A 27,883-nucleotide genomic window follows, 5' to 3' on the forward strand; every position below is an offset into this window, starting at 1 on the left:
TCGGGTCACAAAGATATATTCTATATCGCAATAATAATGTGTGGCACTGGTTATATCAAGGCACTTGTCTCACAACACACCAGTGCCTCTGCACACCGTTTGGGAACCACTGCACTATCCCAACCTCCGCTCATTGTTACGCTGTCATTTACACCTACTGTACATGGGGGGGAAACAGCAACACGCACAACAAATCAAGCACAGGAGGTCTATGGTTTTACAAACAATTCCTATCACCTTTTGTTTGGTACCTGCCAGAAACATGCCTTTAGGTGGCTATTTTGACCCGAGTGTCAGGAGAGAGGGGAACATGTCAGCAGCAGGTGGTCTTTCTCAGCAGGAAGGAACATTGTGGCTGCGCTAGGCTGGCACAGTTGAATCCAAGAATTGTACAGAGGGACTGCAGGTAAGGGGACTTTTCTTTACATCTTCTTCACCTTAGCTCGATTACAGCTGTAGCCTAGAATTATGCAACGTGTTAATGTGCAGTTAGTTACTACTGAAAATAAATTGTGCTAGACTTACAGTTCTCTTTGTTGTGGTCTATCCCATCCTAGGCTAGCATATCATATCAATGGGCGATATACTATAGTGCACTGGTTCCCAAATGTTTTAGCTCGAGACCCAAAAGAGAAATTTTATGTGTCGCCGGGACCCAGATTAGTGCCGATCTACAAGCTCACATGTCGCGATGTGACGTGTTGTGAGCTTGTAAATCTGCTATGTTCACTACTTCTTAAATGTATTTTCCCCTCTAATTAATGGATTCTCTTTTTTAAATGGAATTCTTTTGATTTTTTTTTTTTTTTTTTTTTTTTTTTTACATCTTTTGAAATAAAAAAGGAAACAAGAAATAAAGGGGTCTCACAAGGTTACTCTATGTCTCAGATAAATCCCTTTGATGAAGCTGGATTGTATGGACCATTTTGTTGTTGTTTTAAATTAAAGCTCTACTATGTAGCTATAGTAATCATTGCTACAGGATTATATTAAGATTCCCGGGCTTGTCGTGCTGTGATCACATGCGGAAGATGTAAACAACGGAGACCGTTAAACCTGCAGTAGCAAACAACAGACGAGAACTTCCCTTTTCCAGCACTAATCGGCACTATAGTATTAATCATCAATACTAATTGTAATGTCGTCCCAATGTTTATTTTGGATGTTGTTCCACACATTTTTTAATTCCTACTCTTTTCACTAAGCTGAGCAGTTAACCTGGGCATAAATCTGGAGGTTTCCAACCCTCTAAAGATGTATGGCCTATACCTGGAGGCAGTAAATGACTACATCAATGAATCCTATGGGGAGGATGTATGGAGACTGATTGAGGCCAGAGCAGAGATCCCCCACCTCAAGTTCATCAGGCACCAGATGTACAAGTATGATATTCTTGTTTTCACATTAAGCTGTGGCACTACATGGTGATGGCAAAGTGTTGGGACCTACAGGGTGAACGAATAGGCTACTACTTGATCAACAAACCATGAGACAAACACAAATTACAAATCCAAAACATAAAATATGTTTAGAAATAGCCTAGCCCTCATGGCAGTAGGGTTTTCTTGTGTTTGTTTTGTTTTTTGGGAGAGGATTTCAAGCACTTAAGGACAATTTTAGTTTTTTTCAACCAAGGATCATGTTTTAGGTTGTTATTAGAGAAAGTAAAAGATGAGTGTTCATTCTTTTTTCATTTTCAGCTTTCTTTCATTTTAGGGATTTTAGCTGTTTTTTTACAGGGGGCGTTCGAGCATGGGGCTAAATGTGTATTTTTTTACAAAATATTATGGCGATTTATTATTTTATTATTTACTATAATCCTAATAGACCCCAAGAAATCACATCTGGCCACAGAAGATCACAGGATCTACTGATTGTGAAGGTAGCCTACTGGGGGGAAGCCACACTGTCATATAGGCTCAATATGTCAGTTTGACACATTCAGTAGATCCCGTGATTTTTTGTGGCCAGATGTAATTTCTTAGGGTCTAGTAGCTATAACTAAAAATACATCGCATGGATGCACCTGGGACGTATCCTCAGTGATGTATCCTGAGGTCAACGGGGTTTCGGCCGGGTCTTCCAACATCATACCCCTCACTCAGGCGACCCAGCCGGGGTGATCAAGTCCCGACTTACGTCCCAGTAGCTACCCTCAATTAGAGACTGACACGGGAGTGGATTTTCACTCCTGTCCTGTCCCACTCACACAGAAAAAATCCTGTCCTGTCCCAATCCTGGGCCAGAGTTTTAAAAAAAATCCCATCCTGTCCCACTCCTGTAGAATGACTCCTGATCCCATCCCGCTCCCACTCGAAATTACTCCCGCTCCCATCCCGCTCCTGTTTTTTTTTAGTTAGTCATTAGGTAATTGATCGATCGATCCATCTATCCATCTATCCATCTAGTCCTATCTATCTATCACTTCTGGCTTCTCAAGACAGATATCCTACCAATAAAATTAAAATAAAGTGTTGGATTTAACTTTGACTACCAAATACAGTTCCGACACTTAATTTAAGTCCTATGACACTGTTTTTCCCTGAACAGAACTTAAAGCTTAACAGTTAACAAGTGCTTTGTCAATTAAGATAAAACAAACCCTCAGTGTTAATTTAACTCTATATGAATATTTATTCAGTGTACAAGTCTATGTGTATGGCAGTGGTTCCCAGGGGTCCTTGAGAGAGTTCCAGGGGGTCCCCAGCTAAATAATAGTTTGGAACCAAATGGACCCTTATGGGTCTAACAAATTATGTTATGGGAGTGTACAAATGGAACCAAATGTTGTTCCATTTGTACACTCAGAGTTAAATTAACTTGATTGATTTTATAATTTGGGGGTACCAGCAATAAAAATGCCATTAAATGGGGGTCCGTAGAATAATGCATGTCAAACTGGGGGTCCTTGAAATTAAAATGGTGGAGAATCACAGCTAGAACCGTAATAAAAATCTTCTCTTATGGGGGTCCCCGCCCCTGGCATCTTTTCAAATGGGGGTCCGCGGGCTAATAAATGTCGATTTAGGGGTCCTTGACACAAACATGTTTGGGAACCACTGGTGTATGGGACTCGGTTGGGAGAAAGAAGGGAGACGATGTATTGAACATTCGCTCAGACAGCTGTTCAGGGAGCTAGCTAACAGTAACAGCGTTAGCATGTAGCTAACGTAGCATCACAATTGAAAGTTGCAACGTTGCCACTGCCAGGGGAAACAAATGCATCAGGATGATCTGGCTATAAATCATCGATTAAATCACGGCACCGGCGCGATGCAGATTGCAGAATCATACACGGCCGCATTGCGATGTCTTCATATAAAACTGTAAAAGACGTCCAGCCAGACTGGATTGCATGGAGGAGTTTTTTGTGTTGTGGAAGGCAGCACTAGCACTGCTGGATTATGGGTAACTATGTAGTTCTTTTGACCTGTGTCAGCAAGTCAAAAGAGTGTTGGCTCACAGAAAGATGACTACAACAAAAATGGGTGCTTCTGTTCTTTTGGTTGGAACTTGGCAGCGCGAACTCATTCACGCTCCTGCACACTCCCGTTAACTTTCATTCCCGTCCCGTCCCGATCACGGGATAATTAAAAATATTAATCCCATCCCGCGGGAATCCCGCGGGAATCCCGTGTCCCGCGGGAGTCCCGACAAAATGTCAGTCTCTACCCTCAATCAGTCCCACTAGGGCAAAACCAGGGCCACACAATCCGTTGGAACTACTCCAGAACTACTCTGCCAGGGCTGGGAGGTACACTTCTGGTGCATGGAAGGACTAGGCTCTGTGGGTTGTCTCCTGTCCGGGCCCCTCCTACGTCTCACCAGGTCCACTCCTGCTCTCACCAGGCCCAGGACCTGTGCGTTGCACCAGAGGCGCATGGATGCACCTGGGACGTATCCTCAGTGATGTATCCTGAGGTCAACGGGGTTTCGGGTCTTCCAACATCATACCCCTCACTCAGGCGACCCAGCCGGGGTGATCAAGTCCCGACTTACGTCCCAGTAGCTACCCTCAATCAGTCCCACTAGGGCAAAACCAGGGCCACACAATCTGTTGAAATTACTCCAAGGACTATAGTAAATAATAAAAAAAGAAATCGCTATAAAATGTAAAGAAATACATATTTAGCCCCATGTTCGAATACCCCCGCCCCCTGTAAACAATTGCTAAAATCCTTAAAACGAAAGAAAGCAGCAAATTAAAAAGAATTAACACTCAGCTTTTACTTTCTCTAATAGGCCTAACAACCTAAAACATGAACCGTGGTTGAAAAAAACTAAAGTTGTCCTTTAATGTGTACAGTGACAGTCAGTATATACCATGCCACTTTGTAAACAACAAAATAAACTAGGCTACACGCATCATCAGAAGCATCTTCTCCTATCCTCCACGGACACGGAATGGAATAAATTTAATTAACAGCATAAAGAGGCCTATTTTAATTTGGTTAGTCTCTGTGTGGGCCTATAGGCAATTAGGCATATAGCCTAGCTAGCCTATGGCAGGTCTATTGCATTTTAGTGTAACTTGTAGGCCAAGCTTAACTTTAGGATCCAGAGATGGTTGTAAAGTAGGCCTAAACCAATATTTGTGCTAAGAAGAGCCTATCGTAATTTGCTGGTCAATAAAGGACAAAATATTCGCTGACTGACTGAAAGTAAATAAACATCAAACCACTTCAACCATTCAGGAACAGGTGTGATTGACGTTAGTTTCTTACCTTTTCAACACTTGACAGTGCGCCGTGTACTGTAGCCAAAAAAAACCACATAATTTCTGTTACACAAAACAATATTAGTTTGATGATATCGACTGTTTCTCCTCCTCCCGTCCATCGCTCTCACTCGGCATAAAAACAGCACACAAGTGACAATACCACGCAAGCTGACACGCGAAGGTTGTACAATCAATGACATTGACAACATCTGATGCTCGTTTCGGGTGCCATGCAGTTTAGTTTCTTCTCCAGCAGTATGTTGGCTGTTGTAGTCAGATAAGCCTATTTAGACTATTTCGTATTTAATCGATTGACATTTTCAATCTACAAGTCAAATGTGCATTTCCATGAGGGGAGAAAACGGCAACCTTAACGCTCCGAACGTGTAGGCTACAGATGCAAAATATAAGGTGCTTACCCTGATGCCCCAAATGTTCGAGAGGCCTACGGGGTGCTTGTGCAATGTATTAGTCCGTAGATTTCAACAAAGAAGTGTTTTAATCATATTTGTGGCCGAGCGCCATTTCCTCCCTCGTTACGTCCCGTTTACGTCGAGTGTAATTCCGTCTTTCACCGGATCCGCCCCCTCACTACCGCAATCTATGGCCATTGGGAACATTCGACAGAATCGGCCACAAACGGGATTGAAACTATTAACTATACCGACTGATACATTGAAATTTGAACAAGCACTGTAGGCCTCGCTAACATTATAACTATTTTCTGATGGTATACAAATCAATCATTGCTCCCCCTGTCTCTCCAACTTGAACTCTTTAGTAAACAAAAAAATCACACCCGTGTGAGGGGCGCTCTTATCGTCGTACATCATCCAATAAAAAATGAATATAGGCCTAGGCTACTTCTTCATGAATTAACTTGTCAACTTATGTCATTAGATTTTAACCATGATACAATGTTTTTAAAAAAAACACATCTTTTCACCATAATACACTGACACCACGCTTTTTTTGATTGATTGATTGAAAATTGTATTAACAGTTTGCAGAATTACAGTACATTTCAAGCACAAACTCAATACAAAGGCTGTTAACTGTGAGTGGACGACCCAATTAAGCATTACACTTGTTTACAACAGGGTCCACCATGTTCAATTCATCAAAACATTTAGAGACGTACAAATAGACACTTCTATATAGACAAAGAACAGTACAGGAATTCATCATAATGGAGGTAAAAAGGGAAAAGAAACGTATACAGTGAGGGGAAAAGGGGGGGGGGGGGGGGGGGGGGGGGGGCGGTGGGGGTGGATTCAGATTTTACGGGGGCCAGTTTCGAATTGCAGCCATCCGTAGGTGCCCTTTGAGAGCGGTTTTGAAGGAGTCAAGGGATTCGCATGTCTTAATGACTGTTGGTAGGGCGTTCCACATTTTGGTGGCATAGGAGCGAAAATAATTTAGTCCCTTGTTTGTGCCGAATCTGGGTTGAACATGATTCGTTGCACTCCCTCTGGTACAGGAACGCCCAAAAACGTCACATCCGGTTTTAGCCTGGGGTAAGAATTTCCTATGGCTGCCAATGCAACTTGGTCCAATCCTTAATCACATACGGACAAACATCTATGCCGATGCTATCTAACTTGCGGAGGTAGCGTGCCTTGTCCACGGGCAACAGATCTTTCAACGTATGGCATTGCAAATACGTTTGATAATCGCTACTCTGCTCAATATTGTTTTTAAAATGCCGCAAATTGCATTGCAGTAAACGAGAGCAAATCACAACTTCCCCCGGGGGTGGGCGGAGTCACAGTTTGAGGCGCTGATTACGCGCCGGTGGTGTCAGTGTATGATGTAAGATGACAACTGAATTGATGTGATATATATATATATATATAACTGAATTAAAACAGTTGCACTGTGTTTAGAAAGCCGATTTGCTCGTCCACATATGACGTAAATTCTCCTTTCATTGTCAATGGCAAATGTGACACGAGTTAAGGACAAAAAGCTGTATGAGGGGAGTTTCTGTGGGTTGCCAATTTCAGCCAATCAGGAGAGAGTACCCAATTATCAGCTTCAATTCTATGGTGTTCCAGTTCCAATTTTGTCTTTTCAATTTCACATGTTTTATCATGTATCCTGTATGGGTTATGATGGTTATCTCTCCTGAGTCCTGATTAGACACCCAAGGTGTATCCCAACCTTAGCCCTGGTCCAATGAGTCAGGGACAGCGAGTCTCTCACTCGCTGACGCACTGGACCAGGGCTATCCCAACCTGAAAATACAATTTCTGTTTACTAAAGAGCTGGAGAGATAGTGAGCCCCTGTTACTGAACGAAACTCTATGACAAATACAATCAGAATATAGAGCTAACATTTAACACGTATTAGAACAAAACTATCACTTTAATGTTACATTGATTCCACCAACATCATTACTTGCGCAATACTGCGATTGGCTGGGTATGTAGGTATGTCGGTGTTGTCCACCGGCCAATAAGGGACCACCATTCTTAATGAAGTAACTAAGGTACGTTTTGTGATCGGCTGGGTATATGTATGTATGTATGTATGTATGTATGTATGTATGTATGTATGTATGTATGTATGTATGTCGGGTTAGAATGGTAGTCCCTTATTGGCTGTTGATGGTGACGTAACAAAGGTACGTTTTACGGTTGGTATAAGGTCAATAACGGGTCTAAAGGATTTATAACAGCAGTTGTAATAGACATTAGTTAGTAGCAGTACTTGCACGCTCTGCTTGCGCACAAGTAGGCCATTTGTGCAAGGCGCAAGTTGGCACCTCGACATTGTGCATTTCTAGTTTATTTTACTTTACTATATTTTACTATACTATTACTAGTTTATTTCTATTAATCTAGGATAAAGTTTTAGACCAATGTAGCCACAGAATTCGATACCCATAGCTCCCAAAACTGTGTTCTACCTATCAATCTCACATTACCTTGGCATCCATTCTTTTTTAAGACATAATTAAAGTAAATTAGTTCAAATAATGCAGAGGGTGGGCCTAACCTCTGAACGTCACTGGACCTATACCCGTCAAATCTCTTTGCCCAAAATGCTGTTAAGTGGTTAAATTAAATCATATTTTTATGTCTACAGTGACAACTTGATCCTGCGGTTGGCCAAGGCGGCAGGTGAGGTGCTAGGCAAGACCCACGATGAGCTGATGTATGCCTTTGGGGTCTACATGGTCAAGAGGATCGGAAACTATGGCTATGAGAGAATTCTGAAGGTGACCCATGTGTGGTTGTTTCATTTCACAGATGGGTTGACAGTTTCGGTTCCTTTTGTGATTCAAAATGTTCTGTGAAAAATGAATTAAATATCTAATTTAATAACGTTGTGTGATTTTGAATTTTGATCAAAAAGTAAAGGCTAAAAACGAATCTCTGCTTTTCTGTGTTTCGTTTCCTCTCAAGCATTTGGCTGGTTATTGCATATATAAGCCACTGCTCATGCTCATAAGTAGTCTAATATCCTCAAAATTCATATTCTCCAGGTTTTGGGTCGAAATGTGCGTGATTTCATCAATGAATTGGATAACCTGCATGAGTACTTTCGCTTCTCCTTCCCAAAAGTGCAACCTCCAAGCTTCTGTGTGGAGGAAGAGTGTGAGACCAGCCTCACCTTGCACTACCGTAGCACACGCAAGGGATTCACGCAATTTGTCAAAGGTATTTGGGATGTAAATCGGGTCATAATGTCAACCTCCATAGGAGTATGACACGTTCTACTACTATTCCCATCCGTATAGTAGTAGAATGAATTCATCCCCATGTTTATACTGAATCTGGGGGGAATGATATCAGGGGAGCTCCCTCTGGTGTTTCTCATTCTTTTGATGTAGTTTGACAGGTACATTGGTATTGGTCCCTTGAGTATCTTGAAAACCAGGCCCATTGCAATTTGCTGTACTCTGATCTCTACCCTGAGCCATTCCCACCAAGCATAATGAGTAGGGGTTAGGTGAGTTCTAGGTGTGAGGTCTGGTAGTGCCTTTGAGGTGCACTGCATGAATAGTTAAAATGACATTGTTTGAGACCTTCAATTAAATCTGTAGTGTCCCTCACCGTTATGTTGGTATAACTTGGTTACACAACCTGAAATACTAAACAGGTTTGCAAAGAGGATAAGGAAAACAAATAGCTTTGTTTGTATCTCTGTATTTCTAGTTACGTTCTTAGCTTACGCATGTTTCATGATAAATGCATTTAATATATGTGATGTATTCCCATGCTTTTGTTCTTGCCTAATGTAAATCGCTCTGGATTAAGAGCGTCTGCTAAATGCCTAAATTGTTATTGTAAATTGTATCTGGAATAACAGCCGCGCTTCCATCCGACTCTGCCTGCCCCCTCGCTATACTCAAGACAAGACCGCAAACACAACATCACACTTTACTAAGTGTAGTTGACCTTGAACTCCACCACGTGTCACACAACATTGGTCAAGTTCAAGGGGTCAGCGGTCGTGGGAAAGATATAATTCTGTGGCTGAAGAAAATGTCACTGGCAGCCAGTCATGAAAGCATGCAATCAATCAAGTATCAAATAAACCGGTTGCATCAGCTGACGTGCACGCAACAGCACCAAGTACAAAACTAAACCTGTATGTCACACCTCCTTGATCGTTGCCTGAGATTTATAGCTGCTCAGACAGGCAGACCCACAGACAGACTCAAAGACAAAAACATAATCAATGCACCCGGCTGTTCCGCCCCGGTGGAGATTAATGAATCATATATTACAGAAAGATCAAAGTAATTCAGTGCAGTGTTCAAATTGCCTTTGTTGCTCCAATGTGTTATATAACTATTTGAATTAAACTTAAGTCGATTTGAACACTCCTGGTGTGTGCAGCTCACTGGGCTGTATTACTTTGATCTTGAATGTTGCATTGTTCCTGTACTGGATGAGTACGGCACCCCTAGATTCTCCCCATAAGCCATGTTCTCCCTCTCTATCAGTTCATTGACAACACTGCATCCCACAGGACAACTCTCTCAAGTCGGAAGGCAATTCTACAACACAGACATTGAAGTGGAAATCCTGTCCAAAGAGGAAACTGAGAAAATGACATATGTGGTATGTACTATAGGGCTTGGGTTAAAGTAAATTCCTAATTATGGCAACCACCTGACTTGACATTTACAATTTAGGCATTTAGCAGACGCTTTTAATCCAGAGCGATTTACAGTAAGCAAGAACAACACATGGTAATACATCAAATACATACATATAGATGTTAAATCATTCAATCTCCTTCAATGACATGCTAGTTGTGATTGTTTATTCTTGCTTATTGGACAAAGTTAAGTGTTTGTTGAGTTAGAATATGGGTAGGCAGCATTTGTCACAGGGTAACTTCTTAAGTCCACTCACCTAGATGTGTTTGCTCAGTCTCACACAAACACACAGCGTCTGAGCCCAGTATTGCAAAATCTGTGATGACAGGCCCCTTTTTTCTTCTTTTAATCTATAGAGTGCTCTGTAAAGAAGCTGCATTTAATGTCATTCCATAAATAAAATAACCTTGATTTGATCACAGAAGTGTCACCCACTTCTTTTTGTCCAGGTTTACAAGATGAATTTTGACAATGCAGCCTTCAAGCACTGCATGCCTCAGCAGAAGACAGCACCTAGCTATGAGAAGTTGCCCATGAAACGAGGAATCTTCTTTGACATGTTCCCCTTCAGTGTCATCTTCCGCCGTGACATGACCATGTATCGCATCGGCGACGGCCTCAAGGAGGTCTTCTCCGACCTGCAGGGCAAGAAGGTGAATGAAGAGTTCACCCTGGTCAGACCCATGCTGGAGTTCAGCTGGGACAATGTGAGTTGGACAGGGCACTGACTCTTATGGTCAAGTTGCTTGCTCATTTATTTGTTTGCTTTTTCACTCAACACTCCACATTTCTAAGCACACTCACTTATGCATTCATCCACCTGCTTACTTGTTTGCACACCGTCAAGTCATTTGTCATCACTGTTAAAGCACATCTTATCTTCACCTGCTCTCTTTAGATCTACACTCATCTGAATAATGTATTTGAGCTGATGTCCAAAGCAGTAGTGGAAAGTAAACAGAAGGTCATACCCAAACTGAACAAGGCTGAGTCAGAGGAGGAGGAACAGGATGAAAAAAAGAAAAGGGAAGAAAGAGGTATCCGCCATCTTAGAATCATACTTATTCATGTTACACTATATCCGCTCACTCACAGGCATTATCCTCTCCCTTTTTCATGAATCTGAAAATGTCCTGAACGCTCCATTTCCGCTGCAGAGCCCAAGTCAATGGAGGAGATGAAGAGACAAGATCAGGAGTATAGCAGTACTATGACACCCCAGTACAGCAGCTCTGCCATCTCTGGAGAAGATATTGAACTGCTGGCCTTCCAGACTGTCACTGGTTACGATCTCTCTCTCTCTCTCTCTCTCTCTCTCTCTCTCGAACAACTTTCTAAACAATGTTTCCCTGATTTGGTCAGAAGAGATTGGAATGGATCTTGGAATCCATGAAACAATGCCAGACTTCCTCATAATCCTGTCTGACAGTCCCTCCTTCTTTATCTTTCAGGGAAGTGCAGTGAAACCATCTTTGAGGACATGCGAGAGCCTCCCAAGAAGCCGCTTCATCTGAAGGGTCAGATGAAGTATGTCCCCCAATGGGACTCGCTCATCTTCCTGGGGACACCCATGTAAGGCCGTAGGCGATACCAAAACCCTGCTTGTGTAGTACAAAAGAGACAAGGAGCATAAGGGCTAAAATATCATTTGATGCATTTTATGTATTTTCAACTGAAAACAACATGTCAACATTACTCTCAATGAGCAGTGAGATGAAAGTATGCTAATTGGGTAAATTGAACACATCTGTTCACATTTTATTTTATTTAAAGAACAAATGCTCCTTTACCTCTTCTCAACTTATTCCTCCAGTATTGAGACTGTGGAGGACATGATTAAGATGGGGGTGTATGTAAACGACCTGAATCTGCATGACTCGAGCAGAGAGCTGATTTTGGCGGGCACACAGCAGTCAGCTGAACTACAGCTGGCCCTTGACCAGGTGACAGGCAGATAGGGGCCAAGACAAATATTATTACTTTATGATATCAAGAAGAACCCGCTAAGTTAAAGTATTGTAGCATGCTGCAGACCATGCATAATGCATACATACTGTATCTATACATTGAACTACATGAATAAATAAGCACCTTTGACTATTTGACTATTCACAGAAATATATTATTAATAGCATCAGATACGTTTAAGTCAATATTATTTCCCCAGAATACATAGTAAAATCCTCAGTGTATTTATCCTTTCATAACTGTACAAATGTGTACATCAGAGTTTTAATTAACACTGAGGACTTTACTGTAGCCTATATCGTATCTCAACCAAAACCCTTTCCCATGTATGATACTCCAGGAGCAACAGAAGTATACCCAGCTACAGGAAATCGTCAAGAAGCTAGACGAGGAGAAGAAGAGAGGAGACGCGTTGCTGTATGCCATGATTCCGAAAGCTGTGGCAGACCGCCTCAGGAAGGGCATCACGGCACTAGAGACATGCCAGGTAAGCTGTGGCAGACCGCCTCAGGAAGGGCATCACAGCACTAGAGACATGCCAGGTAAGCTGTGGCAGACCGCCTCAGGAAGGGCATCACGGCACTAGAGACATGCCAGGTAAGCTGTGGCAGACCGCCTCAGGAAGGGCATCACAGCACTAGAGACATGCCAGGTAAGCTGTGGCAGACCGCCTCAGGAAGGGCATCACGGCACTAGAGACATGCCAGGTAAGCTGTGGCAGACCGCCTCAGGAAGGGCATCACGGCACTAGAGACATGCCAGGTAAGCTGTGGCAGACCGCCTCAGGAAGGGCATCACGGCACTAGAGACATGCCAGGTACAGGAAACCATGAATGCTGATGGCAACTAGAAAGGTCGCAATTTTTAAAAATTGCAAAGTGTGGTTGCCGCAGTCGCTTACATAGTCCAACTCAAAAATACTTGAGTTGGACTTTTAGATCTTCCCATGTTAAGTGAATGGGGAAAATGAATTCACTAATTAATTAATATCAATTAAACTATACAACATTTCTCTTAGCAATGAGCAAGCACACCATTCCCGATTAAGTCGTCGATTTGACATATGGCTCAAGTGCGTACAGTCAAAACTGTGGGAGGAGTAGCGTTTCAAAAAAAGTCTTACTCCAGTAAAAATAAAGTGTTACAATTACAATAGTCTGGCAACCACACTAATAATAAATAAAGTGTTACAATTACAATAGTCTGGTTGCCCACACTAATGAATGAAAAGAAAAGGTAAGGGGAACAATAGTATGGTTGCCCATAGGCAACCACACTAATAAAGTGTTACAATTACAATAGTCTGGTTGCACTAATAATAATAATAATAATAATAATAATAAAGTGTTACAATTACAATAGTCTGGTTGCACTAACTAGCTTTGGGGAATGCGTCAGAGCTGGATTCCTGAATGGGAAATTCTGGGCACAAGCCCTGCAGGGCCCAAAGAGCAGGGTGGCACTGTAGAAAATTAGGCCAATTAAGTCAGAGGCATTCACCCTGGAAATCTTAATTATAGCGGCTCTCATATAATGTTATGTATTGTTACATATACAAATAATAAAGTGGTGAAAGAACATAAACAGCTGATCAGTCAGTCTATCATATGATTCTAAAGTAAAGGGCCCCAGCACGAAAAGCTACTATAGTGTACCCGCATACGGCCTGTTTTGAAACCGAATATACAAAAGATATTTTGACACTACTTTTCTTTCACTTAAAGGAGGAAACTGATGACAAAAAGATACAAAAAGAGAGAACTATGACTCATTTCGACTTCATGTTGACATATCCGTGGTGCAGTAGATCATATCATGGAGATGCGGTCCGGTACGCTCTTAACCCATTTAGACCTGAAGACGTTTCTGCAAATGTCTTCTAAATCCTGACAGTTTTCTGAAAAGCCTATGTTTCTATGTCAGTCGTTCTTAAAGTTTTTCATGTCAAGGACCCCAAAAATATATGTAATTGGCCGCCGACCCCCATCTGAAAATATGTTATTCCAGGGATCCCCATGAAGCAAAGATCGAGTTAAAAACGATCGCTCTGACAGAATATATATTCAAAGATTTGCACCACATTTTCTCGATTTAAAAAAAATAGCAGACCTACAAGCTCGTAGCGCGGCACTCGGTGCCGAGCTATGAGCTTGTAGATCTGCTATTTTTCAATAGCTAAAGTATAACATAATTCTTAAAACACCAAAAGGGGTTCCCGCCCGTCACTACACCATTGGTTCTCAAAGTTGGGGTCTCAGCTAGTCCTTAGAAGGGTAGAAACTAAAATCAGCCAGAGAATGTATCATTCATATACTGTACAGTACTATGCTGCGGGAATAAACATATAAGCATACAGATCACCCAGGTTTTATGGTTTTTCAATCCCCACACGTGTATGTATAAGTGTTGCAACACTTAAAATGCAGAATATGAAATTTTAACGGTAATATCATATATCGTATCGATATCGCAATATTTGGCATAAATACAGAGATATGAAATTTTGTCCATATCGTGCAGCCCTACTTGTAATCCAGAGCCCATAGAGTATAGACAGAGTTACGACAACTCCGTTCACTTCATGGGGCCAGTCCTCTTCTACATAGACTTCTATTGGTGAATAGGGACACCGGAAGTTTACAGAATCTATTGTAGTCGATAGGGCTCGCGCGAGTACATGAACCACGTGACCGGGCTGTTTTCTGCCCCCTCAATGTCGCAACTCTGTCTATACTCTATGGCTCTGTTGTAATCCAAACGTACATGCGTGTGGGTATAGGGATAGGGTGGCCTGGCTGGGTGTATGACTTGACTACCGCGGCCTGAATGATTCAGCCCTGCAGCCCTGGTGTGAGATATGATCTGGACAACAGATGTCAATATGAACTTGAAGATAACATTGACCACTTCTGTGTCTTAGTCATACTTCTCTCTCCTTTCTTTCGTAATCTTTTTTGTCATCAGACGGACAGCTTGGTCATATACTTCTCTCTTTGTTGACGTTTTGTTAACTCATCCTCCTGCCGTTAACCCAGTGGTGGAAAGTAACTAAGTACTAAATACTGTACTTAAGTACAATTTTGAGGTATTTGTACTTTACTTGACTGTATTCCAATTTCCAATACATTTACATCTACTCCACTACATCTCAGAGCCAACATTTGTACTTTTACTCCACTACAATTATTTGAAAACTTTAGTTACTAGTTAATTTGGAGATTTACATTTTGATTAGAAAAACATACATTACCGTAACCACTTCAACCCTATATACATTTCGACCATTTGAAAATAGCTGATCTACAAGCTCACAATGCGTCGCGATGCGATGCATTGTGTGCGACCTCTCTTTTCTATTCAAATATGAATATAAACTGGAAAGGTTGCAATTTTGAAAAAGTGCAAAGTGTGGTTGCCGCAGTCGCTTACATAGGCCCCTCCCACTAATATTGCCAGCCAATTACAATGTCGCGTCACCCCTGTGATCATGTGTAAGTAATTCGAGGGGATTTATGCCCCCAAAATGTTTTTTGCGACAAACGGTTACAATTTTCGCATTTGTGGTGCCCCCTATGGATGAAAATGGAATTGCTTTTGGCTTTTGGTTGATTAAACCACCCACGACATTTGATTCAAATTTGGAGTTGATTGGACGTTTGGTTCGTGATTTGTAGCATTCTTTGTAAAATAGGCCCCTCCCACTAACTTCGGAAGCCGATTACGGCCGATTACTATCAAAATTCCGCCTGTGGTGTTTTCATCGGAACAGTCCAGAGATCATGTGTACCAATTCTTGTGAGATTTGGGCAAAATCTGTAGGATGAGAAGCAAAAAGTGTGTTTTGGAGAAAATTAAAAATGGCGGAAAATCTATCATGACGCAAATAATTTTGATTTTACGACCTACGGTTCAAGAGTTATAAGCCAAAACGTAAAGTGGGCTGTTATAGCGCCACCATGAGGCCGACCGATAACATTATAAGTTGATTAATTTTAGTAATTATTATGAACCTACCCTCCAAGTTTTGTAACTATAGTGATTACAGTCTCTGAGGAAAAAATACTTGAATGTGAGAAAATGCGAAAAGTCGCATTTTCCCATTCATGTCAATGGGGAAATTTAATTCACTAATAAATTAATATCAATTAAACTATACAACATTTCTCTTAAAAAAATACAAGCACATCCTTCCCGATGAAGCCGGTCAATTTGGGATATAGCTCAAGTGCGTGCTGCCAAAACTGTGGGAGGAGTAGCGTATCAAAAAAAAGGTTACTCTAGTGGAATAAAGAAAGTGTTACAATTGCAATAGTCTGGTTGCCCTTTGGGCAACCACACTAATTAAGTGAAAATATATTGAAAATATATTATAACCAAACAATCGAGAAAAAATGTAAGCCTAAAAAATTTAAAATAGATGATGTACAAGCATCAACGCACATTGTGACCTTGTTTGCTATAGCATGCTATAGCCCTCTTTTCCTTTGAATTTGTGAGTCCGTCTGCTGGAGAGACTACTACAGGGGTGCCGCCAATATTTGAACCCCAACATAATAGCAACCAAGCAATAAATAAATAAATAAAAATATGCTCTGTGCTGTCAAACAAATGTATGAAGCCATCAAAACTATGAGACAATGAGCAAAATTTGGTGAGCTATTGAAAGCTTAACAAGTTGCATTGAAGGCTTTCTTAAAAATATATATATATTTGAATATGCAACACAAATACAATGCGTGATACTACTTAATCTCTCTCTACTAAGGGGTCCTTCACCTGAAACATATAAAGGCCCCCTGTTCTATAGTAGTCAAATGGAAAAATATCAAGACCTTTTCAATTGCATGAGTTCTGAAATGTAGCTTAGAAAATTGAATGGAACAGATACCGATTTGTCATCAGCTTCTCAAACATACTTAGATGAGATTAAAGAACTGAGCACCTACTCATTAAAACAAACAAAGGATTATCTATGCACACCGTATTTTGTGTTTTACCAGACCTCTCCAAATCAGCAGATGAATGGATTTAAATATTATTAGCATTTTTATAAAATGCGTGAGGTGCTGTTGATTATAAATAAAATAAATCTGTGCACCTTTCATGCAGGAACTGTGATTTTCTTTATTAGGCAAAGATCATACATAGTTTAAATGTCAAATACATGGTCAAAAGGTGAATAGAATAGAAGAATGCTGGATTCCTCAAACTCATTAAGCTGGCTGCTTATTTCCATTTGGGTCTATAGAAAGTAGCAGATGCCCTAACCTGACAACCTTACAGGCGTATGCAAAGGCAACTTATGTAACTTAGATAGCATTTTATGTAACTTAGATAGCATTTTATGTAGATATAGCACTATATAGTATACTGTATATGCATCATTTCATTCGTATCTTACGTATGTATGATTCTACTTTTTTATGTACATGTATTGTCATGTTTTTTGTTCTTGCTTAATGTAAGTCGCTCTGGAAGAGCGTCTGCTAAATGCCTAAATTGTAAATAGAAAGGATAAAAGTAAACCCTAAAGACTAAATCAAAGTTTGGTTTTAAAGTTAGAACCTAAACAGAAAGGCGTTAATGATGAGAGTAGAGTGTGTATATAGCGGGTATCTCTGGTCCAGTGCACTAACTCAGTGACAATTTTATGAACATGATTTAGACTATGGAACTCAACATAATCTTCAACCTTCAGTACGCCAATGCTGCAGCTACATCTGGCCGACGTGAGATTTATTATAGCCTAATAATTTAATAAATGTGACCATTTTGTTTTGCACCACCTGGACCTCTTGCTTTAAAGGCTTGACTACCAGGAATCAAGCTAACAAATAGGACATTTTATGTTATTTAATTTTAGAGAAATTAGATATTATATCCAGGTTCTATGTTCCATATTTCTGTGTGTGTGTGTGTGTGTGTGTGTGTGTGTGTGTGTGTGTGTGTGTGTGTGTGTGTGTGTGTGTTCTATAGGTTTTCCCAGATGTGACCATACTCTTCAGCGATGTAGTGAAGTTTAATGAGATCTGCATCCACATCACACCCATGCAGGTGGTGGACATGCTCAATGAAATCTACATCGTCTTTGACACACTAAGCGAGAAGCACAACGTCTACAAGGTCAGATGAGAACTGGTAAACAGTACAAGCAGCTCTAGCTTTCTTTGACTACCCTCAGTCAAAGAACTGTAACAGTAACTGTGAGAAGTCATGTGAAAACAGTACAACAGCAGCACTACAGTAACAGTACTATTACATTTATTGAAAATCTATGCAGTGTTAGCTTGTGCAGTGAACTCTCATTGACGACCATCTGAGTCAGGATGCTACACTACAGCATCTTGTAGAGAATATAGCATAACATTATAGGCCTCCACCAACAAATGTTCTGTAGGTGGAGACCATCCGGGATGCTTACATGGTGGTGGCAGGTGTGCCCAACAAGACCACTTTTCATGCCCACCACATCTGTGACATGGCCTTGGACATGCTGAGCTCCATTGACCACCTCAAAGACCCTTCTACCGGGGACAACATTCAGATTAGAGTCGGTGAGAAGAGAAATTCAAGACCATTTTTATTTTCTCGGGTAATTTATTTATCCTTTCATACCAGTGGTCTGGGAATTTTAACGAATTAATTATGAGACACAGCATATGCTACCTGACATTCCTGCTCAGCCAGCTTCCAATTTTTGTAATTCAAACTTAACATAACGTAACAAATTTCTTTTCATCTGCCCTCTGCCACATTAACATCTAATAGATATTAGATATAATATATTAGATTAATTGCATGGTCCATTTGAATATTTTCAATTGAATGAAGTATAATGGATGTGCCATCATGATGAGTATAAAGGAGTCGGACCTGTACACCCAGGCGGATGCGTGCATGCGCCCTTTAGGGCGAGGTCGCTTCTCGCCCTCAGGCTGGTAATATTGCCCCTCTGCGATTAAAAAAATAAAATAATTCCCCCTCTGGGATTTTAAATTCAGAATCAGAATCGACTTTATCGTCACATGATCTCACATCACAGATTTAAAGGTGAGGTAAGCACGCATCCCTGGGGTGCCTCCTGAGCAAAAATCATAATCCACTCGTTGTCATTAACTCTGGATCAGAGCATAATAGTCCGGCAGCCGGGGTTGTGGGGTGGGAAATTTGGTATATAGTATTTTTTATTGGCCTAAAATATTGTCTATATACATACATACATTCATGAATCCACTTGCTGACCGGCTGTCGGTATTGAGCAATTATTTTATAGGGGTTTATATGTGACCATAAAAAAGACTATACCAAATGTCCCACTTTAAACAAAAGAAGCCTGTCGGCTGCTATACTATAAAGATATAAATGTAAGATAAAAACAAATCATTTTCAATTAAGGCATTACTGGCATTACATTCAGCGTAGCCCAAGTGTGAATGCGGTGATGTTCAGTCCAGTCAGTGAACTACACGTTTATCGCCACCTCAGGTGTCCACTCTGGTATGGTTGTAGCTGGAGTGGTGGGCCTGAAGATGCCTCGCTACTGTCTGTTTGGTGATACTGTCAACACAGCTTCACGGATGGAGAGCAATGGAGTAGTAAGTATGCCGATGATAGCTGTGCTAAATAACCCTTGGTATTACCCATAAATTACTGTTAACAATATAACATTAACAAAACAAAACAAAAAATGTAGATTAGTACTACAGATTTTCTGTGTAACAAGACCGCTGTATGTGTTGCGTTTTGGTTAATGATAATTACATCATTTGCTTCCCATTAGTTTTAGTAAGAACAAGACATTTATTTTCTGTGGGAGATGTTCACTATGCTCGACAGTGATCTGAAAATGCAGTAACGTTAAAGGTTACTTTAGTAACCACGGTTGTATATATAAATTGAACGAAATACCTTTCGTTTATGGGTAGGTTTCCTTCAAAACCTAGCTGCAGAACATTATTTTATGTACTCCCAGGACAGAAAATTCTAGAATTTTCGCTGTCCTGGGCTCTAAGGGTGACGTAGGAAGCCACGCCTATCCCGTATAGATACCTGCGTGGCTACGTCAGCCCTCATTCGGAACTTTTCTTCTGCTTTAGAGAACAGAAGGGCGTTCCACGAAAGGTATTTCGTTCAATTTATATATACAACCGTGGTTACTAAAGTAACCTTTAACGTTGTATTATATAGAAATTTCACGAAATACCTTTCGTTTATGGGACTTTATGAACTCCCGTGACCTGAACTTCCAGTGGGTCCCAGGTAAACCTTTTGGGAGGGGCTCGGACCCTTTTGGGTCCAGAACCTAGTCCTTGTGGAGAGCAGGAGGCAGCGCTATGCTGCCCTGATGCCTTACTGAGCAGCGGCCCCCAAGACCGCGTGCGCTAGCGAAGGCGCTGCCACATCTAGGTTATAGTATGTGGCGAAAGTCGAGGGTGTAGACCAGCTTGCTGCTGTGCAGACTTCCTGAATGGAGACACCCTTGTAGAGTGCCCAGGAAGCTGCCACACCTCTTGTGGAGTGGGCCCTCAGGGCTTGAGGGGAATCCACGCCTTGGCTAGTGTAGGCCAGACGGATGGCTTCCACTATCCAGTTAGAGATAGTGACCTTCGTGACGGGCTTTCCTTTGGTCCTGGCACCCCAGGACACAAAGAGTTGGCTTCCTTGTCTGAAGGGAGCCAGTCTATCCGCGTATATGCGTAAAGCTCTGACTGGGCAGAGGCAATTAAGCCTGCTGTCTTCGTCAGAGGAGAACGGCGGGGGATGGAAAGCCTGTAGGTTCACTGGCACACACACTGAGAGAGCATTTTTGGGAATGAAGGCGGGGTTTGCCTTTAGGGTGACCTTGGTCGACCCCTCATCGAACCTCATGCAGTCTGGAGAGATCGAGAGCGCATGTAGGTCGCTGACCCTTTTTGCTGTCGTGAGTGCGATCAGGAGAGCCACCTTCAGGGTTAGGAGCTTGAGGCTCACGGTTTGTAGTGGTTCAAAGGGTGCTGTAGCCAGCGCCTTTAGAACCAGGGACAAATCCCACGAGGGAACGAGGGATCTGCATGTCCTATGTTCCCTGCGTACACCCTTCATGAATTGTTTTACCAGCGGGTGCTTCCACACCGTCTGGTTATCAAAGCCTGGGTGGCAGGCAGAGATTGCCGCCAAATGGACCTTGACTGAGGAGAGGCCTAGACCGTTGTCTAGGAGCTCCTGCAGGAATGACAGGACGTCGATCACTGAGGCCTGGTAGGGGACTGTTTGGTCTGGTCTTCGTGAGCACCAATGCTCGAAGACGCGCCAGGCTGTGTCGTAACGGTCCCTTGTTGACTGGGCTCTGCCTTTCTGAATCGTTTCGATTACGTTCGGAGGTAGACCCACGGCAGTCAACATCACCCTTTGACGGGCCAGACCCATAGGTCTAGGTCCTGGGGGTGAGGGTGGAAGATCTCCCCCCTCGCTTGAGAGAGGAGATCCGCTCGAAGGGGAATTCTCCACGGCTGGTCGTAGAGGAGAGGGGTTATTTCCGACCTCCAGACCCCCCACGACGGGGCTATTAGGAGCACCTTCAGACCCTGAGTCCTCACTCTGTCCAGAGTGGGGCTGATGAGGGATAGCGGGGGAAAGGCGTAGAGAAGGGTTTTGGGCCATTGGTGTGACAGAGCGTCTAGCCCCAACGTTGATGGTCCCCTGATTGCGAAGAAGAGGGGACACTTCGTGTTCTCCTCTGTGGCAAAGAGATCCACCTTGGATTTCCCAAACCTGCTCCAGACCTGGGCCACTGCATGAGGGTGTAGTGACCAGTCTGAGTAGCGGAGAGGTCCTCTGGACAGCAGGTCTGCCCCTGTGTTCAGAAGACCTGGGACGTGACACGCTACTATTGAGAGGACGCGTGTGTTGCACCACAGGATCAGTTTCTGAGCCAGTTGATGAAGACGAGGGGACCTGAGTCCACCTTGTCTGTTGATGTAGCACATGGCCGTGGTGTTGTCTGTCCTGACTAGGACATGGCAACCCAGGATGCGCTGCTCGAAGTGTTTCAGGGCGAGGAAGACTGCCATGAGCTCTAAGTAATTTATGTGAAGGGCACGTAGTGGCCCCAACCATAAACCTCTGGCTGTGAGTCCTTCCATCGTGGCTCCCCAGCCTGTCATGCTGGCGTCTGTAGTGATGACTTTCCTGATCAGAGGCTTTCCCATGGGGACGCCCTCTGAGAGGGTTTTCCTGTCTGACCACCATTGAAGGGCTAGTATGCATTGTGATGTTACTGTTACCTTCTGGTGCCGACGGTGCATTGGTACATGTAGAGAGCCTATCCATCGTTGGAAAGGTCTCATATGTAGCCTTGCTAGGCGGATTAAATAGACCGCAGAGGCCATTAACCCCGCCATCCGGAGGCATGCATGAAAAGGAATCGAGCGTCCCCTTTTGAATGACGCCACGCACTGCAGTGTTGCGTCTATTCTCTCTTGGCTCAGGCGGGCCGTGTAAGAGATTGAGTTCAGTGTTATGCCTATAAAGTCTATTGACTGTGTTGGCATAAGCATGCTCTTCTCGTGGTTTATTATAAACCCAAGCGAGTCGAGGTGGCTGAGCACACGATGTGTGTGCGACAGTGCTTCTCGTGGAGAGTCTGCAAGTAGGATCCAGTCGTCTACGTATGTAGCGAGACGGATCCCTTGCTGTCGGAGCGGAGCGATAGCTGCCGCGGTGCACTTTATGAAGACTCTGGGACTCAGTGACATTCCGAAGGGAAGGACTGTGTACTCGTACACTTTTCCTCTGAACCCGAAGCGCAGAAATTTTCTGTGCGGCGGGTAAATCGGAATGTGGAAATATGCGTCTTGCAGGTCTATTGACGTAAACCAGTCCCCTTCGCGAATTAGGCGTAGGAGGACTGGTGGAGTAAGCATTTTGAATCGCAGCTTTTTTAAGTGACGATTCAATGCCCTCAGGTCTAGAATGGGACGGAGTCCGCCCCCCTTTTTCTTTACCAAGAAATAGCGGGAGTAAAAACCGTTCATTGATTGGTCGAGGGCCACCTCTGTGATGGCGCCTTTCTGCATTAATGAATTGATTTCCTCTTGCAGAATGGCGGCCTTTTGCCCGCTCGCTTCTGAGAAAATAATTTTCCTGGAAGTGGGCGGTTTCGAGGCGAACTGTAGCCTGTATCCTGTCTGAATTGTACGGATTATCCACGGGGAAGCCCCGGATATCCGCCATTGTGACAGATGACGTGACAAAGGGTTCCCTGTGCTTGTCAGCGTGGTGCATGGCCTGCCTAGGGGAAGACTTACTTTGTGTGAAATGTCTCCCTCTAGTGAATTTTTTCGGTATTGAGTTTGGAAAAAATTGGCGTGGAGTTTTTGGCCTGTGACAGCTAAAGCTGTCACAGTGTGGGTTATCTTTCCCACTGGGCCTATGCCCTTCAGAGTTGGTTTTATTGTTTTTTGTGTTTTTTGTTTTTTTGTTTTCTTTATTGAACAACGTGGAAAAACATACACATGTGAATTGCACATAACAATTTTCGGGGTCTGTACAACGGTGCTCACAGCACTGTGTACAGGCCCCCTTAAGCGCTTCAGCGCAGGCTCTGAGGTGAGATCTGTGATCCCCACCTCTGGCCTTGAACTCTGAGTGTGGTGGGGAAGATGACCCGGCCCGGGCAGGTCATTTGCGCTTCCCCTGGCCTCGGCCTCTGGGAGCGCTCCTGGCCTTGTAGGGCGGCGGAGAGGTGCGGCGGTCTGCTCTGCCTCGGCCTGCAGGCTGTCGCTGTCTATCTCCGCTCCGGTCCTGGGACCTGGGTTTGTCATCGGTCTTGGCCTTCCAGGGTGCCTTCTTAGCCTTGGGGCGGCCTACCGGGGCGGCCTGGTTGGCCAGCGGTTCGAGCGCCTTCATCGTCTTGGTGGAGGACTCGAGCTGTTGGATGGTCTCTGACATCTTGGCCAGAGCGTCCTTAAACATACTGTCTGGGTGGATATTTCCAGCCACAAACTCTTTCTTTGTCTCCAGGGAGATGGCGCTGGTCTGATCGACCCAACGCCATCTCTCCTGGAGGATGGAACATGCCATTGCCTTGGCGTTGTGGAGAGTGGAGTCCCTCTGGAGGGTGGCCATCTCGTGATTCAGGCGGCGTAACTCGGCCAGGTCTTCTGGCAGTTCCGCTAGCTGGACTTTAATGGACTTCTGTCCCATCTCAATGAGGAGGCTCTTCATGGAACCCTGGAGAAGTGCTCCTGCATTGAGGGCCTTCGCCACGAATTACATGTGTGCATACTGCCACTTGTTCAGTTTTGAGGCTTCCCTCACGCTGCTGGACAGGAGCTGCGGTTCCTTTACGTGGTGATCCACTCTAGGAGCTGCAGGGTTGGCCAGGTAGGCCGCTATAGCCTTGTCCATAGCTGGCATGAAGTCTATGGCGAGGGTTTGTTTATCTGGTATGTCGTTGGGCCCCTTGGCGCTGGCCTTGGGAAAATCCACCTTCAGGAGGGGTTCGTCCCAGGCGTGCATCATGGCCTCCTCGAAGCCCTGTGCCATAGGGAGCTTCTGTCTTCTAGGTGCAGGGGGGGGGGCGGACTCATCAGTCCTGCCTTCCCATGGTAGTACCTTGACAGTTGACTTAGGCCATGTGTGGTTACAACGTGCACTAGCCTTCCTGTATATCTCGTAAATATTGGAGTCATCCATGGGGGGTACAGGAGGCGGGGGGACAGGAGCCCTGGCTTGCTGGTGCTCCTGTATGTCCATGGCATCCAGGTCGTCGAAGGGGCGACGAGTGGTGCTGACGTAGTCCCCGGGGGAGAGGTCATCATGGCCATCTCGCTCGTCCGCGTAGGCCTCGTCCAGGACGTGGTAGTCCTGGAGTTGCTCCTGGAAGGAAGGGAGCTCGTCATCACGAAGCTCCCCTTCCTCCCTGGTAGTCCAATGCTCCCCACCGGGAGACATTGCGCGGTCTGGGGAAGGGTCCAGGCGGTCCACCATATAGCTGGGTGCAACGGCAGGCTGTCTGCGTCTAGCTGTATGTCTGGGCGGGCACTCAATGGTGGCCTGCACGACGTGTTGTCGAGCACGTGGAGCTGGGGAAGAGCGGCGCGGTGCGAAGGTATCCCTTGGCCTCGCGCCATGAGCCTCGTAATCAGTGGCCTCGTGAGCCCTGGTTGCAGAGGCTGAAGTAGCGTACCTGTCTCGGCTAGCGCCGGCAGGTGCTGCTCTTGAAGAAGAGGCTCCGGTTGGGGCTCTGTTGCCCGAGTAGTCGAGCCTCTGTCTCGGGGTAGCTCGTTGTCCCTCTCCGGTGGTGACGCGGGGCCAAAGCCCCTTTGGCGGGACTTGTATGCGAGCTCGTCGCGGGGGAGGAGTGGGGCTCCTCTCTCGGAGTCCGTGGGCGGCAAAGTTGTCATAATACCTTTGGACACGTCCGAGCCTGTTGTTTAGGACGTCGTCGTCCATTTTCTCACAATGGAGGCAAACGGGACCGATTTCCTCCATGGACTCACGGGTGTGGGTGAGGCCGAGACAATACATGCACTCGTCATGCCCGTCTTTGCCCGACATCGTGTTCCCGCATCCCCAGGTGGAGCACGTCTTTTGTTTGGGGCCTTCTTGACAGTCGGCGGGCACCGGCTGTCCTCGATGGCGTCTTTCCCCGGGCTGGGTCTCCCTCGTCAGCGACATGGTTGCTTGTAGAGAGAGGAGTCCGAGTGCTTAACAGCCACAGGTTTATCTTCCTCGTGGCGTGTAATAGTAGACCACAGGCGTATCTGCCTAGTAGCGCTAAGCTAACTATGGATAGCTTTAAGCTAACAAACGCTAGCTTTAGCGAGAGAGAAAAAGAGGCGCGAGCTGTTTTTTCGACAAGCTAGCGTAGCAACAAGTTGCCTAGAACTCACTTGTGTCGAAGTTCGGCTTTTTTTCTCGAGAAGTATCCTTCTGTTTGCTTCGAGAGTGTGCCAGAGATCTCACGGTCCTAAAGAATTAATCTCTCGGCCGAGTTTGCGAGATATATTACCCTGCACACACTGGAATGTTAAAGTTCGTTCTCGCAGCTTAGCAGAAGAAAAGTTGAATGAGGGCTGACGTAGCCACGCAGGTATCTATACGGGATAGGCGTGGCTTCCTACGTCACCCTTAGAGCCCAGGACAGCGAAAATTCTAGAATTTTCTGTCCTGGGAGTACATAAAATAATGTTCTGCAGCTAGGTTTTGAAGGAAACCTACCCATAAACGAAAGGTATTTCGTGAAATTTCTATATAATACAACTGTTTAATTTAATTAACTACAGCGTAATGCTTTTGTAAATGTTATTAAAAGAAGACAACATCCCAGTGTAATGTTGTCATGTCATTCTAATACTGGAAATGGTGCCTGCAACTAGAAATGCTCTGTACCTGCAACTACTATTAGACTTGGCTCTCTGATGTCTATAGATAGATATATTTTCTTGACTACAAGAATGATTTCTTAAAAAATGAATACATTTTAAATTTGAGTGTCTATTAACTATCTTTCGATCTAGTAACACATCCTCCCTCCCTAAATAAATGCTTGATACGTAAATTAAATACCCGAGTAGGAAACTAGATGAAAGATATAGGCTATTTACAGTGCAGTCACTGTTCTGTAGGTCTTGTGGAAGTTGTCAATTACAATTACTGTTCCTGCACCAATATTATTTGGCAACTAAGATGCTTCTGAATCCCTTATGAATGAATAACTGAACACTTAACAGTGACTGTAAGTTTGTTTTATCCATCTGTCTGATTGTCCATTCTGCAGGGAATGCAGATCCATATTAGTCAAACCACTAAAGACCACCTGGAACATGAGCCATATATTATTGAGGAGAGGGGTAAGATCTTTGTGAAGGTGAGTGGTGTCTAATAATATTTTTCATAGTCACAAGCCCTGACAATAATATGCAAAGTATGAAGGTTTCATTGAGACATCGACCAATATGTGGACACACCGGCTGTCCATGTTGATAGGGGCCTCATATCGCACAATGAGGCTTAAAAAACAAAGGTGACAGAAAGTTAACTTTGTTGAATTACCATCTAAAGCAAGATTCATGTCTAGCTATGATTTTCTTACTGTAAATGAAATGAATGGAAACCAATGGCTTCCTTCCTTGTCAATAAAAAAAAAATATATGTATAGTTTAACAGACCATCTCCTCTGTAGCACTGTCTGCAAATTGTTGTATGGTCTACATTCTACACATACAGTACGCTTGCTGGAAATGAAAACAAGATGTAGTGGGGGTACATGTCAGCATTTGTAATAATAACCATTCTTATTGCAGCAAATATGTATTAATCTATGCAATTGCAGGGTAAGGGCTCCATGAAAACCTACTGGCTGAAAGGGAAGAAAGATCTGTCATTCAAGACCCCAGCAGAGCTGCGCTACAGCAGTGAACCGCAGGACTTTGAGGACAAGAGCTCTGAAGAGGGGTGAATATGTATCAATATTCACTATTAGACTTACTACACTATTAGTATTAATATATAGAACACAGGATGCTGTTATTTGAGTCAGATCTGAGTCAAATCTATGGCACTAGACAGTGAATATTGCCATTTGCCAGTGTTGTAGTGTTTCATGAGGGAAAAAAGCACCTGCTAAATGATTCCTTTATATTGTGTATTTAATTTATTTTATTTTATTATAGTTCCACCTGCAATAGCAACAAGCGCTCTGTGTCCAACCTAAACTACCCCAGCGAGGAGAAGACGTGGGACAAGCCTACCCCCAGACCCAGTGAACTTCACATGGATACCCTGCTTACACCAGAGGGCACCACTGAGCGGCAATCATCAGATCCACTGGAGAAGGAAAAGGCTAAAAAGACTAAGAACAGCAGGGGGTCCAAATTGGAAGTACTTCAGGTCAATGCAGTACAGGAGACAGCGCCGCCTGCTGTTGTTGTGGAAATCCCCTGTGCCCAACTCAACAACAAGAGAAGCAACTTCAAGCTGCAGTACGGTAGACTGCCCACCAATGTGCCTTTACGCAGCACCACCTGTTCCATACTCTGATAGGTATATCTAGGGTTTGACATGACACGTGATTGACAGGGTGCTGTTGTAAGAT

General features: G+C 43.8%; 1 protein-coding gene across 1 annotated transcript; it reads left to right on the top strand.

Moving 5' to 3' along the window:
* Nucleotides 1-1,254: 1,254 nt before the first annotated feature.
* LOC306925046 (soluble guanylate cyclase 88E-like) lies at nucleotides 1,255-27,828 on the top strand (the record flags this gene model as incomplete). Its single annotated transcript, XM_079503728.1, has 16 exons — nucleotides 1,255-1,382; nucleotides 7,812-7,944; nucleotides 8,212-8,386; nucleotides 9,705-9,796; nucleotides 10,287-10,544; nucleotides 10,736-10,874; nucleotides 10,995-11,120; nucleotides 11,289-11,409; nucleotides 11,651-11,780; nucleotides 12,146-12,292; nucleotides 17,782-17,928; nucleotides 18,203-18,359; nucleotides 19,291-19,400; nucleotides 26,567-26,656; nucleotides 27,122-27,243; nucleotides 27,462-27,828. The coding sequence occupies 16 exons, from the start codon at nucleotides 1,255-1,257 to the stop codon at nucleotides 27,826-27,828; spliced, it is 2,442 nt and encodes an 813-aa protein (XP_079359854.1).
* Nucleotides 27,829-27,883: the final 55 nt, after the last annotated feature.

This window comes from Electrona antarctica, assembly GCF_951216825.1.
Source record: "Electrona antarctica genome assembly, chromosome: 6".
In the NCBI taxonomy this organism is placed as follows: Eukaryota; Metazoa; Chordata; class Actinopteri; order Myctophiformes; family Myctophidae; genus Electrona; species Electrona antarctica.